The sequence below is a fragment of the Pollachius pollachius genome (genome assembly GCF_949987615.1).
Source record: "Pollachius pollachius genome assembly, chromosome: 3".
In the NCBI taxonomy this organism is placed as follows: domain Eukaryota; kingdom Metazoa; phylum Chordata; class Actinopteri; order Gadiformes; family Gadidae; genus Pollachius; species Pollachius pollachius.
In genome coordinates this window covers 23,261,274-23,273,158 of record NC_136936.1, presented here as the reverse complement: position 1 = coordinate 23,273,158, position 11,885 = coordinate 23,261,274, and the positions used below count along the sequence as shown (strand labels likewise).

The window sequence follows — 11,885 nt, the reverse complement described above, 5'->3', positions numbered from 1 at the left end:
ACAACCTTTAAACGATAATAGAGCAGACTAGAAAAACTTAGTAAGTAAAATCGCTGTTTTGGGGAACGCAAATAAATAAGTTTTGGGCTTTTTCCTTATTTATTAACAAATAGTGGCCATAAATAATATTTCTCATTATTAAAAGTAGGGTTAGTACAGCACTTTAACCTTTTACTTAGTTTGAAAGATCCAATTGTATCGAAAGCTTTTTTTTAACCAAGAACCACAAGAATACAGGACTCAGGTCTGCATGCGTGATTGTGAAATCATAAATCCATGCATTGGCTTTGCCCTTCAACTGTTCCCCGTCCCGAACGATGACATCAGATTACATTCAGGTCCCACGCCGCCATAGCTGAATCTGTGTTGGTCCACTGGTCTGTGAATAGAAACAAAACATCCGAACCTCTAACACATTCATTGACTTGAAGCACTCATGAAATAATCATTAAAAATCCCCTGACATGAGCTATTGTTTTGAGGACTTTGAAAGGGTCACTTTGAATTGTGGATCGCGTTATGAGCCCTTGTTGGCTTCCAACCCCCTCCCATTGGTCTTTCGGAGGCTAGTCCCCGTTGTCCTTCTTGCAGTCCTCTTTGGCGACCCTCAGCCGGGACAGGATGGGTTTCTTGGGGAACTTGAGGGTGGTGCAGCCAAATTGGCTCACCCCGCCGGTGTCCCTGGGGAGCTTCTCGCGCCGCTGCACCCAGCTCCTCCAGCCGGGCTTCCAGCAGTACACGCTGTCATAGAAGCGCGACCCGTTCTCCCCGCCCAGCACGTAGATCCGGCGCTTCCAGCGGGCCACACCGCCGGCCGCGATGCGCCGGGGGAGGCCCGGGAACACCACCGGACTGGGGGCGCGGTCGCTGCCGCCCCCTCCGGCCACGCCGCGCTCCCCGACCAGCGTGCCCCCTCCCCCGGTGACCTCTCGCTCAGCGCTGGACCCCCGCCCCTCCCGGAAGAACAGCACACGTCCCGTGGCGTCCAACGTCTCCAGGTTGGTGTAGTTACCGTCCAAGAACTTGCTGGCATCCCTCATGTACCCGCCGATGGCGCACACGCCGCCCCGCACCGCCACCCCTCCGGCCAGGCAGGTGGCGCCAGAGTCCAGCGCCACGCGCGTCCAGCAGTCCGTCAGGGTGTGGTATATGAGCACCCCGGAGTGCACCACCGCCCGGTTCTGCTCCAGCGTGGTCCCGCCCAACAGGTACAGCCGGCTGCGCAGGGCCGCGCAGGCGAACGCCCGCAGCGGAAGGGGCAGCCGGGGCCCGGGGCCCCAACGGAGGGACGCCAGCCCCAGGGTCTCGCAGGAGTCCAGCAGGGTGGAGCGGTTGCTCCCGCCCAGGGCGTAGAGCGAGTCCCCGCAGCCCAGCAGCCCCAGCATGGCCCTGGGCTGGATCATCGACGGCCGCTCCATCCAGCGGTCCAGCACGGCGTCGTACTCGTGCACGGCGGCCGACACCGTGCCCGTCCGCAGGATGCCGCCGGCCACAAACAGCCGGTCCCCGACGGCCGTGCAGCCGGGGCAGACCAGCGACCCCAGTGCCGCCAGCTTCTCCCACTTGCCCGTCCGCGGGTCGAAGCAGTCGACGGCGTAGCTCCTCTCCACCAGGCTGTCGTCCTCCCGCGGTGTCAGGTCCACGCACACAATCTTCTTCTCAAACATGCCCTCCCGGGGCCTCAGCGGGCCCCCCAGCCCCTCGCCCGCCGCCGCCGGCCCCAGCTCCTGGCTCAGCCGCCGGCTCTCCTCCGGGGAGAGCAGGCCCGGCCGCAGGTGGTGGAGCAGCGCCGGCATGTAGGCGTAGCGCACCAGGGGCTGGTGCTCGGCCCAGCGCCTCGCCGCGTCGTACACCTCCGCCTCCGACTCCACGCCCAGCCGGTCCGAGCTCAGCAGGCTGCTCAGGGTGCCGTGGTCCAGCAGCAGGAAGTCCTTCTGCCGGGCCACGCGGGGGAAGTGCTGGGCCACCAGCCTCAGGGAGGCCCGCAGCAGCAGCTGGTCGTGGTGCGAGCGGGCCAGGGAGTACATGCCCAGGCAGTTGTCCACAGACAGGTGCTCAAACAGAAACCTAGAGGAGACCCAGAGGATGGAGAGGAAAGGACATGAGAGGTGATGGAGATGGATTCATTAAATGGAGGATAAAACCTTCATACTTTTAGATGTCTTTATTATTTATTAACTGGAGATAAAGAAAAAAGGATTGGTGTCCTAATCACTCATGTTGGGGTACTTGAAGATGACACGTTACACTTCAGTAAATGGTAGCTGGGTAATTTGTCCACCAGAAATGAAGGAGTGAAGATACTACTCAGGTGAAGAGGCTCGACCTAAATGTAACAGGCTTGATTCTGGGCAGCATGGGACCTATGGCGGGATCCTACCTCTTTGTTTTTCAGTTCAATGAAGTACACAAGGCTCAGCTGTGTTGAGGTTGTGCTATTGTGACGGTTACCTGGAGCACAGCTCCTGCAGGGGCATGACCTGGAGCAGGTTGGCCGCGACAAACAGATCCTCAGCAGTGTCCAGAGAAAGCCCCGCCTCCCCGGTGTAAACAAACTGGATGACGGTCTCCATGACGGACGACGTCACCTCCTCTAGCCGTATCTCGGTGAGGCGAGACTCCACCAGCGGGCTGGTGAACATGGCCCGGAAGTAGGGGCTCACTGCTGCCAGCAGCACTCTGGGCAGAAACAGAAGGGGTTTGTGTGGAAGGGACCGGTGAGACACTGCCTACTTTGCAGAGACACCTCCTACAGAGCTTGCCCCACGACAAACTTCCAATATGGGATGCGGTGGCCGCAGACCCACCTGTGACACATGAATTTCTTTCCCTCCACGAGCAGGGTGACGTCGCACAACTGCTGGGCGTCCAGGAGCTGCTTCAGTCCTGAATGAGGGTGTAGGAAGAAAGGAGGGTTGGCAGAGGAGTAAGAAAAATAAGAGACAAAGACATTATGTGCAGACCTCCTAACTGGTTTCCAAACAGTCCACTGTCTGTCCCAAACTCATTTATTGCTGTGTTTACCATGTGTGATGTAGTCTCCCAGAGGGGTGGTACTGTCGTCGGGGAAGTCCTCCTCCTCCGAGTCACTATCTGACAGAGGCTCCCCTCCGCCGCCGTCCCCGTCCTGCCACGGCTGGGGGCGCCAGGTGACCGTGCCCCCACGCACCGCGTTCATCTGCCAAATATGGGACATGATTCACTTCTCTGACATACAGTGTCATGCAAGTTTGGAACGACAGATATGTGTTTACCTTAACAAACAGTTTCACTGTTCACAGTTTTGGAGGGTCATAGCGTTATATTGTCAGACAGAATGGCATAACAAGTACAGGACGGTAGTTGTAGAAGGTATATGCAGCAGATATGTGTTGGCTTTTCAGACATTTAGCCAGATTCGCTTAGAATTGCGCCTATGAAGAATGCCTAGTAACAATGTGGCGTTGATGATTAGATAGCTACATAACTCATAATTACCTTGGCTCTTCTTCTCGTTTCCACTGTGAAGCTTTGTGTGTTCAACACTAACGTTAACTGATGGAATACTGTATGCCTGGGCGACTTCCTATGTATGTATGGACAAGAGGCGTGCTGAGGGTTTGGACTGTATCATTGGTGTTGTTGTCCGAGGAGCTCCCGGAACACTGAGGTGACTATTGGCTGAAGATACCGGCCTTCTTTGGTGACAGCAGGCTATTAGGTTTTCTTCTAGCCCAATACAGACCACCACCAGTCAAACCCCAAGCTAGGACTAGCCTAGCTTGCAGAGCAGACCCCAATCATCTCCAGGGACAATAATATGTTGTCAAACTGGCCCTTTCTTCCAACGCACTACATTAGACAACCATGGGCGGGACAGTGGATCGGGAGATTGTCAAATATAGCAGAGGCTCAGAGGAGGTGATGAAGTGATTTCAGTCGCTCGCTGTGGACCTGCTGTTTCTCTGAACCCATAGACTGTGGATCTGAACCGCATTACCGCAAAGTAATGCTTCTGTGGATCTGATTGGTCAGCCTTTGAACTGTGACGTTTTGTTGGGGTTCACGCGCGTGTGTTTTGTTTATTCATGACGAATTCACGAAATTCTTCACGAAATATTTCTGACCCAATTTATTGTAAAAAAAATGTGTGCGTTATGTCATTGTTTTACATCGACAATAGTCTGGTGACAAAGACAACATTACTGTATTTTGCTGTACGAGTTTTACACGCTTGCTCTAATCCGATTGGCCAGCAATATGTTGACCACGCCCATGACCCCGCCTCATCTGAACCAACGCGCTTCCGTAGTTGAATAACAAACATGGCGACCTGCATTGGCATGGTTGTAAGAGTTGGAGGTGTCACATTCAATGCATTAAAGCCGGTAACTTGTGGATATGCAAGACGATCGTCTAATCAAATATGCCTGAATCGGTTTGCTCATGGTATTCGCAGTAGTCTCTATGAACATGTCCGCGAAGGATATAGTGACAAACCGGACCTGGATATGCGACTTGTGTGTGAGGAAACGGACAAAGTCGTTGCCAATGTGGAGAACAGGAAAGGTGGCTTGCGTGGGGATGATGTCAGAGAGATTGTAAGACATTGCACTACTTTCTATTCAAGCATTGATCACCATGACTTTTTCTCTCGTTGTTATTGTATCTGTGTGTAGTACCAAGTGTGTACACTTATACTGCAGGTGTTGTAAACCTTCACCTGACCTGTGATTAGGATGAGTGGTGCAGGGCAATGGGCACACATGCAGTGTTGCCCCTAAATGTATCAAATGATGTGTGTTTGTGCCGTGCCAAAACATAGGTGAGTGTATGGCAGCAGCTTCAGGATGTAAGGAACAGCATCTCTGAGCTGGAGCAGCAGAAGAAGACTGTCAGTGAAGATGTGCGACTGCTTGTGGTCAGTATGGCTCCTCCTTCGCACTGCGTACATTGATAGATAACGCTTAATACAGAGCAAATATTCTCTGTTTTCAATGCACCGACAAATTGATGTGTTCTACAGTAAAGTGTGTTTGTGTGTGTGTGTGTGTGTTTACGTTTTGGCATTAATCTGTATGCATACATAAAGCTAATAGTTACAAATGTTACATTATATTGTATTGTAAACACTCATTAGACATGTTCTCATTTGTGTCTTAAATCAAGCTGTAGTTATAACCCTGATTATAACTTATTCACAGGAGAAGAATGAGAAGAAATCTCTGGCCAATGTGAGTTCCACCATCTCTTGGAGTATACTGTCAATGTCAATGCGGCAATTTTACAAACAGCTCCCCAATGCATGCCTGGTGATCTGACGCAATTGTAGAGTAATAACTGTGACACAGTCTTCTAACCGTGGTCCTCACAGCTGCCGGAATTCAACCAAGCCTGTCAGAAGGGCCGGGAGATCCGCGGCCGGCTGAATCTACTCTACCCCAAGGAGAGTGAGCTGGAAGCCGAGCACTACAGCCGCGCCCTCCGCCTGCCCAACACCACGCACCCCGACGTGGTACAGAGACACACACACGCGCATCCATTCATCCATGTTTACACAGTGCATGCATACACACTTGGATCAAGTCAGATCTATGTATTTGTAATCTGTTTCATGTTTTATAAAGATACCCTATTTGTTCTTTTTTTCCCCATTTTCCTTTCTCAGCCAATCGGAGATGAGAGCCAAGCGCGGGTGGTGGAGCTGATTGGTCAGAAGCCAGGTGACCCATGCTTTGTCTTCACTGCTGAGTACTGTCTGTTTGCATTGAGATTCTCACTCATTTTCAAAGATTCATGCTAACGTGCAAATAAGAGGATGATGTTGAATTAGGTAAAGCACATGTATCCTGTAACACACATTTTGTCTCCTTTCTGGCTTCAGAGTTCAACTTCAAACCCAAAGGCCACTTAGAACTGGGGGAACGGCTGGGCCTGATCAGACAGAGGTGATTACGGTTGATGCGTTGCATTTTTTCTTATTTTTATCACTTGGTGTTTCTGACTGTTACTGTTGACTACCTCTGTTATTACTGTTATTACTGTTAATGTTTTTGATTGCCTCTGCCATTTCAGAATGTAATTTGGCGTACATTTCAGGGTACTCAAATCAATCTGTGATGCATCATTTGGGACTAGTAAACATCGGGACTTACCAACGCTGATATTAATAGGTTTTTTGGGAAGACCTGCAAAGGATGTGTTTAATGTAAGCCACTTAAGGATAACAATATACACTGTTTGGTTCTTGTTACAAAGGACACTTCTACTCAGAATCAAGGGGTGTAACCATGTCGACAAAGGATGGCATATGGTGGCCATCCCGGCCTTTCACCCTGCCTTTCCCCCTGCCTTTCAGTACATGCTTGTAGTTATTTTATTATCCAGTTCATGTCTTTTGTTTTGTGTTTCTTTATTAGACTCTATTTTAGGGTAAATCGTTTTGTTTATTGACCGTTGTGTTCATTGTCCCTCTGCGATCCTGTGTAGACATCTGGCCCACGTCTCGGGTCACAGGTCGTACTATCTGAGGGGGACTGGGGCACGGCTGCAGACCGCCCTCCAGAACTTTGCTCTGGACACACTGCAGCGACGGGTGAGGCCTCTATTTAAATGTTACGTATACATTATGTATGTATATTATTATACACTATGTATGGGATCGCTGCATGTTCAACCCCAACGCCTTTGTGAATGTGTGATGTGTAACAGGGCTTTGTTCCCATGGTGGTGCCAGACATGCTGAAGGGTGCTGTGTTTGTGAGTATTAACGCCACTCGGATCCTTTTCACATTCCTTTTTTATTAATCAATATTGTTTACACCTTTTGAGAAAAATTTAAAACAATTATTGTTGTCTCAAAGCGTTTATTTCATTTTTCGAGTTATATGTACAAGTTTTCTTTAATAACAGGAAATGAGAACTCATGCGCTCTCCAAATTGGGAACAATTGAAAAAAAGACATTGCCACTCAGAAATATATGAGCCTCACCCTTCTTCACTCTGGCCCCCTCCAGGAGGGCTGTGGGATGCAACCCAACGCCCAACGCTCCCAGGTCTACTCACTGGACCCCCTCCAGTTCCCTGACCTCAACCTGGCTGGCACTGGAGAAGTGGGGCTGGCAGGTACCCCGCATGACATAATTTTACCACCAACAATTATTAGATTGCGCCTTGCACTGTTGCATTGTGGGTGGTCCATTGAGTCAACCATGTGGACATTTGTTAGCTAAACCTGCAGCTTATTTGACTGGGGGTTGACCATTTGTTTTTTATAAACACAAAGCAGTTGAAAACCAATTTATGACAAATATTTGAAAAGTGGCTACATGCATAGGCTGTTCATTTGCAACAATACTCTTAATTGCAAGCTAGCTGATCTACATTGTTCTCCTTTGCACAGGTTTCTTCATGGACCATGCTGTGAACTGGGCCGACCTTCCTGTCAGGTGCGCTGCCCTTCCTGGGTTTGGACCAAGGACATTGAAGGCTATGTCTGATTTAATTATGTTATATTTGATGTGTTGATTGCCCTGGCAGGTCGGTGTGCAGCAGCACGTGTTACAGAGCTGAGACGGACACGGGCCGAGAGACCTGGGGTCTCTACAGAGTACACCACTTCAACAAGGTACACTAAAGGTGCGTTCACGCCAAAAGTGAAGTTTATCTTTTGCGTGACGTGATTTCATACAAAGTCAAAGCAAGACGCGACATTGTGCCGGGTGGCTTGCATTGCGGGAAAGCTGTGTGTATAGAGCTGTGTGTGTATACGGTTGTGTGTATGGAGCTGTGTGTGTACAGAGCTGTGTGTGTATAGAGCTGTGTGTATATAGCTGTATAGAGCTGTGTGTGGTTCTGGATGGGGTTGTGAACCAAGACACAAGGGCATTGGGTTCTCCAATGTCTTTGGGACTTCCACAATAAATACAGAGTCGCACTGGTGGTTATCTCAGTTATTGTTGGCATAGGGTTAGGCGTTTACGCGAGGTCAGGCCCTTGGTCCTCGCGTGAGTAAGCTCTTTCTTTAAGGAGGTTACCAGGGGCGTTTCTATGTATAGGCAGTCGCCTAGGGCGCCACCTGCAGGGCTAGCGCCAACCGGGGGCCTGTCCCAATTTATACATGTGTATTATATAAAATATTTTTTTACCTGGTTTTCTCCAAATGTTAGTAGTTGCCCGTTCCGGACTTATTTGTTTGTTATCTTTGAGATGAAGACAAGAGACGGTGGGGGAAGGGCCATGTGTAATCGGCGGTTGGAGGTCACAGTACAAAGTTCGCAGTTTATTGTCTAAACTTTTGTTGACATTTTCTGCACGCCTGACCGGATCTGCTGCCTATTAAATTAAAATATCAAAGCCATTGGGGGGCAGTCTAGGAAGCAGAGCAGCACACATTATTTATTCTGGATTGTGTTCATAATAGTCTAAGTGTTATTCCCCTGAAGATGTCTTCATTATTCACTGTGTGTGTGTGTGTGTGTGTGTGTGTGTGTGTGTGTGTGTGTGTGCAGGTGGAGATGTTTGGTGTGACCGCTGATGAGACGGGAGAGGAGAGCTCTAAGCTCCTGCAGGAGTTTCTCTCATTGCAGAAGGAGATGTTCTCCTCGCTGGAGCTACACTACCGGTCTGCGCGCGCACACCCACACACAAACACACACAAACACAGAGCTTTCTTCCAATCGTCTATCTGTCCTCCTCCCATCCATCTGTAAACTCGTTGTCATGTAAAATGTATCAGCTGTGATTTGACGATTCTTCATGGTGTTCATTCAACAGAGTGCTGGACATGCCCACGCAGGAACTCGGCCTCCCGGCACACAGGAAGTACGACATAGAAGCCTGGATGCCTGGGAGGAACAGCTATGGAGAGGTGAGCTGTGTGATGGCATGGTGTGTTGGCATCACCATGGTTACCAGCTGCCAGCATTTATCACACGGTCTACAGTGCAGCTTCTCACACATGGAGAAAAACACGTTAGCGTCATATAATCTTTCCTTCATTCATTTATGTCAGATCTCCAGTGGGTCCAACTGCACAGACTACCAGAGCCGACGTCTGAACATCCTGTATGAGAGACAGGATGGCAGTCTGCAGTATGCTCACACTGTAAGTGGAGAGCTGTGTGTGTGTATGTGTGTGTGTGTGTGTGTGTGTGTGTGTGTGGTTTACCTTCATCTCTTTGTGCCCCCAGGTGAATGCCACAGCCTGTGCGGTCCCCCGCACCATCATTGCCATCCTGGAGACCCACCAGACCAAGGTAACATTAATACACATGCACTCTTAACTCACAAACACACTCACACACACATTCAAACACACATACACACTCTTACACACACTCTTAACACACTATCCTTCTCTCTCTCTCTCTCCCTGCAGGAGGGGACAGTACGAGTGCCCAGGGCCTTGCAGCCATACTTAGGACTGGAAGTGATCGAGAAGCCCACCTCTGTTCCGCTCCGATACATCGGCCCCAACCAGCCCAGCCGCCCACCCAGGCCTGTGCCGAAGACCAGATGATAAAACACACGGAAAAACAAGACCTAGGCCACAAACATCACCAAATAAATGACTACCACCATTTCATACTTAGAGCTCTTCGAAGACTAAACTTTATTTTTTACATTGGATGTCAAATGTAATCAGTAATCAGTGAAATAATGAGTTTATTAGTGTGTGCGTCTATAATGACTTTAAGTGTTGCATCAGGCTTGGTTTAGACCAGGGTTGGCCAGCTCTCTGCTGGCCAACCATCACTGTATATACGTTTGTGTTAGCACATTCCATCCTGAAATGATGTATTATAATGTCCTGAATGTGTTCTCTATAAGAAAACAATAAATTAATAAAAACTATTATAATATACTGGTTATTTTATTCTAACGTTATATTGTGATGGATCGTATTATATTTAAGACAGGCCACGACTGTGCCACCATTGACAACACCTGCCACTCACACGCCTAGCATTATCCTAAAACCCGACTATACACTTACAAAGCACATACAACTCTGTAAAACAAACCAGCTCAACTATAATAATGTGTATCACTTTATCTGGAGCGCGGGCGGACGCGGCTCGCACGTGGACCTATTAAAGAAGGGCTCGCATTGATCCCGTTGTCGATCACCTGACAGACACTCGCGCACGCTGCGATCCTCGGCTCCACCTCGCGGGGATTGGTTTCAGACGCACGTGCACGCGCCGAGGGGGGGTGTCGGCCGGCTTCGCGCGGCTGTGTGCGGGAAGGAGCGATCCCGTTATTTCAAGGTTATCGTCGGCGGGGCCATACCTACTCGCATGCAATGGGCCTTTTGATATTCGCAGTGGCGCTCTGGGCTGCTGTCGGGGGTAAGTAGCTCTCCTTTATGAATAATGAACGATTTGGTCATTGTATGTAGGCCAGATCTGCAAACCCAAAAAATATTTTAATCCCAGTTGTGTTTTGCATTGAAGGCGCCCTAGTATTGTATCATCGATCATTTGATGGTGCCTATAAAGAAATCCCTGACATGGAATTCCTTACCCGGCATTGTAGGCTATTTCCTTTTTCTGAGCGAAATGTAAGGTTATACTTTCTTTTCGTTGACATGCATACCCATAATGCGTGAACCAAACGAATGGAAATCGTAAACACAGATGAACGCCGGTAGCTTTACTGCAGGTGCACGCGTGCTACCGACAAACAACGTGTTTGATGTGCGCAGGTGGAAACCAAAGAAGATTATAATGTTCGTTTTCCACTTAGGTCGAGGTAGGCGCCTATGGGTGGTTAGAAACACTTAGTCAGACGAGTGTTCTTTTATTCGGTTATAATAAAATATTATAAAAGCGGCAAGCCCATTCAACCTATATTTATTTAACATATCAGAGCGATTGAGCAGTGTGTGTGTGTGGTGATCTTAAAACCTTAACAATAGCCTACCATTTAAAATAGAATGTTAAGCCCGATCTAGCTTATCTTATTCGACTTGACCTTTTTATATCTGCAAGACCAGTTCAGCTGTCCAGAATGTTCCGTCATTCGATGTGGCTATAAGGCCTAAAGGTGGTCTGACGAACTCTGAACTATAGCACTTCAACAACAATCAATGTTGTTGCAATCGACAGACAGGGGCACTATATTAATTTCCTTTATGAGAAACAATAAGAAGTTTAATGGTAGAATAGTTGTGTTAAACGAAACCACATGTATATGTGTCGGCGTATGCCTCCTATAGGGTCACACGAGGTCTAACACACACACACACACACACACACACACACACACACACACACACACACACACACACACACACAAACACTGACGCAACCCAGATCCAGTTGTCACATTTTTTGTGGAGTTTCATCACTGACTGGGTGATCAATAATCTATTGATCCTCAACACTTCAACACTGGTCAGTCTGTCATTACACAGATGAGCTAACACCAGTAGCAAGCACATGTGACTGAGTTTAAAACCATGTTTCTCAATCACAGGGAGTTTTGATATTGGCTTACATCTTTACCATAATGCACAGTAACGGTGTTATATGTTAGTCACTGATGTTACCAGCAATAAGTGTGGCTTATCAACAGGGATCTAGAGACTGATTTAGTTCCGGTTGGAAAGTAACCTCATTGTGGATGTCCTGTGTGGTAAACATCATCTCTCTCTCTCTCTCTCTCTCTCTCTCTCTCTCTCTCTCTCTCTCTCTCTCTCTCTCTCTCTCTCTCTCTCTCTCTCTCTCTCTCTCTCTCTCTCTCTCTCTCTCTCTCTCTCTCTCCCGGTATGTATATATAGAGAGAGAGTCGGGTAAGCCTCTTTTCTGTGCTGCTTAACTCCTTATTAGAAACACCTAAGTGAAGTCACTCACTCAGACCCAAATGACACAATGTTTATTCAGACAGACAGTCAGACAGAC

The 11,885-nt window shown here is 48.6% G+C and overlaps 2 protein-coding genes across 2 annotated transcripts; one reads left to right on the top strand and one right to left on the bottom strand.

The window, feature by feature from the left end:
- Positions 1-247: 247 nt before the first annotated feature.
- On the bottom strand, positions 248-3,178 carry LOC307072061 (kelch-like protein 12; the record flags this gene model as incomplete). The annotated part of the gene is made up of 4 exons (XM_079731221.1): positions 248-2,067; positions 2,452-2,679; positions 2,808-2,886; positions 3,025-3,178. The coding sequence occupies 4 exons, from the start codon at positions 3,176-3,178 to the stop codon at positions 567-569; spliced, it is 1,962 nt and encodes a 653-aa protein (XP_079587347.1). The 3' UTR covers positions 248-566.
- Positions 3,179-4,304: 1,126 nt separating this feature from the next.
- On the top strand, positions 4,305-9,782 carry sars2 (seryl-tRNA synthetase 2, mitochondrial; the record flags this gene model as incomplete). Its single annotated transcript, XM_079732921.1, has 16 exons — positions 4,305-4,580; positions 4,805-4,900; positions 5,184-5,213; positions 5,354-5,494; positions 5,648-5,702; positions 5,864-5,927; positions 6,469-6,574; positions 6,691-6,738; positions 6,996-7,104; positions 7,382-7,427; positions 7,519-7,606; positions 8,490-8,602; positions 8,755-8,848; positions 8,993-9,085; positions 9,171-9,236; positions 9,359-9,782. The coding sequence occupies 16 exons, from the start codon at positions 4,305-4,307 to the stop codon at positions 9,497-9,499; spliced, it is 1,566 nt and encodes a 521-aa protein (XP_079589047.1). The 3' UTR covers positions 9,500-9,782.
- Between the last annotated feature and the right edge of the window lie 2,103 nt (positions 9,783-11,885).